Below are 4901 nucleotides of genomic sequence, written 5' to 3'. Positions count from 1 at the left end.
TTCAACCTCTCGAAAGCAATCCTATTCTTCTTTGATAGCTTGGGAAGATTTGAAATACCGGTTGGCCTTAATAAAGATATTCAATCTCAAGCTATACCAAAAGAGAGAGATGTGTGTGTGTGTTTGTGAGAGAGAGAGAGAGAGAGAGAGAGAGAGAGTAGTGTTGCAAGAAGATAAGCTTTAGGATTTTATTGATTGGATAATTAAAGTATAGGAATTGCTTGACATAATTTGCATATTTTGGATTCCAAGTTGTACACATATTATAAGTTTGGGTTGTTAGTTATTATACTACATAAATGGATACATTGAAAAGAAAAAAAAAATTACATTTATATTAGCATAATTTGTAGTTTGAATAGGTATCCTAGCCAAGAAAGCTTTCTTTTGATTCAAAAGTGCAAATTGACATCGACTAAATTAAAAAAAAAAAAGATGCCATGTTCGACGAAATAGTTTGTTATTATTTTTTTATGTTATTTGATTGCAATAAATTTATTTATAACTTAAAGATTATTTTATCTACTTAATATAAACTTCTTTGACGCTAATATAATTATTTTCATAAATATTTAATTTTTTTATTTATTTAGATTTATAAAATTCTTTGTTCATAATTTATATAAAAAATAAAAAACTCAATCAAAATTTTTACTTGTTTACTATTTTTATATGAAAAACCGATCACTCATTTAATTTTTTTTAGTTTTTTTAAATTAATATAAATAAGCCAATTACACACCCATTAAAAAATTTAACCAAACAAAGTATCAATATATATTTATGAAAGTTTGACTTAAGCTCGAATTGAAAATGAACAACTCATGATCGACGAATCCAAGTTGAATACATATCATACTCGACTCGACTCGACTCGACTCGACTGACTCAATGACAACCCTAACTACATGCATATTTATTGTTGCAATTTAACCCAACTGTTGAAAAACAGAATCCTTTTTGAAGCAAGTGTTTGTTTGAAAACTTTAAAGAAAACTTAAGTAACAGTATAGGTAGTATTTTACACACCTGGATTTAGTTAATTAAGGCATGTTTCAAACATGTGATGCGGACGATTTAAGCAGACGTGAACAATTAGGCAATGTGAGACCTCATTGCTTCATCTCACCCTATTATAAATTGAAAGCATAATCAATGAAGTTTGCAATTACAATCTTTTCTTACAATCTTCTTCATCTACATATGGATACTGCTCGCCAATCTGCACATTTCCACCAATCTGTTTGGGGAGATTATTTCATCAACTATTCACCTCTACAATCGAGAACTAGTCTGGTAATTACTCAAGGAGTATATGTTTTTCTATTCAAGGAATAGATTTAAATGTTAACATGACATCAAAATATGTTGTTATGCTAATGACCATTTTCATGACAAATTTTATATATGTCAAGGTGCTGTTAAATTTGCTTCTATAACTCTTACAATTATTTATTTTATTTTTTATTTTATTGCTTCTATAGCATATGTTGTATGTAATATTTAAATATAGATTTTTTTTTATGATTAAAATGTTTCTTATATGTATGAATAGAGTATTTATATAAACATCAAAATATAATTGATTTGTAACGCTCCATAATCATATCACAATGGAAGTTGTTGAATCCAAACTGACCCAAACCACAACTTATTTATTTACTAATTTGAACAATTATGATCGAATATTAAAAAAGTTAAACTTGCAACTTCTACTGAAGGATGCTTATGATTTTTGAACAAAAAATCAGGCACATCAAAAGCAAAAGAATGAAAAGCTTCGGGTTGAGATAAGGAAGATTCTCCTAGATACCATTGATCCATTACAATCACTTGAACTAATTGACTCAATGGAACGTTTTGGAGTGGCCTATCATTTTGAAAAAGAAATCAGTGACATATTATGTAGAGTTCATAAGACGAACATTGGTGATGATGATGATGATCTGTACGCAGTTGCACTTCATTTTCGATTATTAAGACAACACAAATATCAAATCACTTCTGGTACGTTAGGCTTAACTATAATCGAGCACATTGCTCCTCCGATCATGCAACCTTAGTGTAATTATAAAACATTTTTCTCTGTGTTTTTTGCAGATGTATTTATTAAGTTTTTGGATGATAAAGGAGAGTTCAAATCACCTTTATGTAATGATGTGAGGGCTTTGTTAAGCTTATATGAAGCAACTTATCTGGGATTTCCTGATGAAGAAATATTAGATAAAGCTAAAAACTTTTCAAGGGTTCACTTGAAGTCATCCATATACAACACAGAGCCCTCTTTAGCCCTGATGGTGTCAAGTGCTTTGGAATTGCCATTGGTTAGAAGAACAAATCGGCTCAAGGCTAGAAGCTACTTGGAAATATATGAGAATTATAACTTGTGCAATAAAAAGCTAATAGATTTTTCTAAATTAGATTTCAATCTATTGCAAGCTATTCATAAAGAAGAAGTTCAAGTAATATCAGTGTAAGTTCATATTTTTCTAATCTTTCTTTCTTCGAGTAGTGTTGGCATGTTTCAATTTTATGAAGTTTTAAGGGATTATTAAACGTTGCAATGTTATTAATTACTTGGTTTTAGTTGGTGGAAACAGTTATGCTTGTCCAAATACCTACCATTTGCGCGTGATCGATTAGTGGAATCATACTTTTGGATGCTTGCAGCTTACTCTGAACCATCCTATTCACATGCCAGAGTGATTAATGCGAAGATTATGCCCCTTATTGTGGCAACTGATGATATCTATGACATTTACGGAACACCAGAAGAACTTGAGTTATTCACCGACATAATAGAATGGTAGAAAATAAAAATAAAAACTCACCATGTTAATATATTAATTCAATGCATTCTGAAATAAAAATCTTTTTTAATAAATCATTGCAGCTGGGACCTTGAAAGAGTTACTATGTTGCCAGAATATATGCAACGATGCTTCCTTGCACTTTATAATACTTTGAAGGAAACCGAGGATGAGCTAGCACCTCAACACAATTCTTTTCGCGTTTGTTATCTTAAAGACGAGGTAATAGGTGAAAATTTTCTAAGAACACTTTCTAAGAACCCTTTTTTTTTTTATCTCAGCAGCATATTATTAAGAAGAAATATGATTTCATTACAAACTGGTAAGACTTTCAGTTTTCTATATTTTTAAAAATTGGTAAATTTAATTTTCATCCGGCTAAGACTTTCATTGTAAATTGGCTAAACTGTTAGCTTATTTTTTCTTAAAAAAATTGATAGCTCACTATTAACACAACTTAATAAAAATTAAAATCAAGAGATTAATATGACTATATATAAATCTATATGAGTTGCATTTTGTTCTAATCAATCATTTGAATTTCAGTTTAAAAATATGACTAGAGCATACCTTCAAGAAGCCAAATGGGCTAGCGAGGGCCACGTTCCTACGCTTGAGGAACATTTGAGAGTAACACTAGTTACTTCTGGGTACTTGTTAATCACTTACGTTGTCTATCTTGGAATGGAGGAAGTGATCTCAAAGGATACCTATGAATGGGTTTCTAGCTTTCCTCAAATCATCAAATCATTGTGTATAGTTGGGAGGCTTATGAATGACATTGGTTCTTATCAAGTAAGTTCTATGCATTTGATATTAAATTTAAAAATATTTTATCTTTCAAAGTTAAGCATCATGTAATTTTCACTATTGTCTTATATTTCAAATGTAATAAATATTTATTTTGATTATATGTTGCACTTGTTAATACCCATGTTGATAATTTGTCTTTCAGAATGAACAAAAAAGGAATCATGTTGCTTCATCTATTCAATGTTATGCCAAGGAAAATGGTTGCTCTGAGTTGGAGGCATGCAAGAAGCTTAGGGAAATGGTGGAAGAAAATTGGAAGATTATTAATAGAGAATTTGCATCAAGCAACATTCCACTATCATTAATTAGGCCAACCATGAACTTGACATACTTTGCTTATTTTGTTTATAAAAACAAGACTGATATTTACACTAACTCGTCAAAGTTCATGAAGAAATCATGAAGAAAAGCATCACCAAAGTGCTCGTTGAACCAATATTCATTCATAAGAAGTATTGAGAGTACTTTATTTTATGTGAAGTTATACTTTTGTATTTAAATAATGTTGTGTGTTAAGTTGTTACATGTGTGATAATGTTAGTCTTTAAATTTATGAATGTAAAATTAAGTCTTTTAAGTTGTCACTGAAGATTATGCATGATTTAAAAGAACTCTTTGAGTAGAATTTCACTCAGATGTAGATTTAATTAATGGTTCTTAAGATAATACATAATATTGGCAATTTTTTGTAGTATGTTTATTGTTTTAGTGTTCTACCATGTGTAAATAAATACAATATGACTATGGAAAATACCAAATGTGGGCATTGAGAAGTACTCTACCAAATGTGGGCATTGAGAGTCTCATGAGCAGAGAGGGCCATAAAAGATCAAAACTTGGGAGACCCCATCTCTCCTCACTCTATTATAAATTCCAAGCACAATCAATGCTATTTGTGGAGATTGTTTCATCAACTATTCAGCACTACAATAAAAAATGAGCTTGGTGATTTTCTTGAATGATTAAAATGTTTATATTGAATGAAAGATTATTTATATTAATGAGAAAGTATAATTGAGTTTGTATTGATTAATAATCATACCATAAATGTGTGCTGTTGAAAAGTTTTGTCCGTCTTGTCATTATATTTGGCTTCTAATATATAAACCTGCTCATTTAATCAATGTTAGGTGCTTCCTAATATGTATAGATGGGCCCCGTCAACTCTGCGACAAACTAGAATTGGACGGACGAGAATCCATGTCGAAAAAAAAGGAATAATTTGTGCCGTCGATGATCAAAATAAGAATATATAGATGCAAAAAATTAGGCGAAGTT

At 30.2% G+C, this 4901-nt stretch overlaps 1 protein-coding gene across 1 annotated transcript; it reads left to right on the top strand.

Annotated features, from left to right (window-relative positions):
- The first annotated feature begins 1157 nt into the window (after positions 1–1157).
- On the top strand, positions 1158–4026 carry LOC110036369 (alpha-humulene synthase-like). Its single transcript, XM_020740796.1, has 7 exons — positions 1158–1296; positions 1752–2007; positions 2101–2473; positions 2588–2806; positions 2894–3032; positions 3357–3605; positions 3766–4026. Exons 1-7 carry the CDS (start codon positions 1204–1206, stop codon positions 4024–4026), a joined length of 1590 nt encoding a protein of 529 aa, XP_020596455.1. The 5' UTR covers positions 1158–1203.
- Positions 4027–4901: the final 875 nt, after the last annotated feature.

The sequence above is a fragment of the Phalaenopsis equestris genome, unplaced genomic scaffold (assembly GCF_001263595.1).
Source record: "Phalaenopsis equestris unplaced genomic scaffold, ASM126359v1 Scaffold205612, whole genome shotgun sequence".
NCBI lineage: Eukaryota > Viridiplantae > Streptophyta > Magnoliopsida > Asparagales > Orchidaceae > Phalaenopsis > Phalaenopsis equestris.
Note: the sequence above shows the minus strand (reverse complement) of the source record. Positions and strands in the feature narration are given on the sequence as shown.

Excerpts from the sequence above, each read along its gene's own strand:
- LOC110036369 (XM_020740796.1), top strand. The coding sequence starts at position 1,204 with ATGGATACTGCTCGCCAATCTGCACATTTCCACCAATCTGTTTGGGGA. Across the intron at positions 2,008-2,100 it reads CAAATATCAAATCACTTCTG|ATGTATTTATTAAGTTTTTG; the intron begins GTACGTTAGGCT and ends TGTTTTTTGCAG. Across the intron at positions 2,474-2,587 it reads GAAGTTCAAGTAATATCAGT|TTGGTGGAAACAGTTATGCT; the intron begins GTAAGTTCATAT and ends ACTTGGTTTTAG.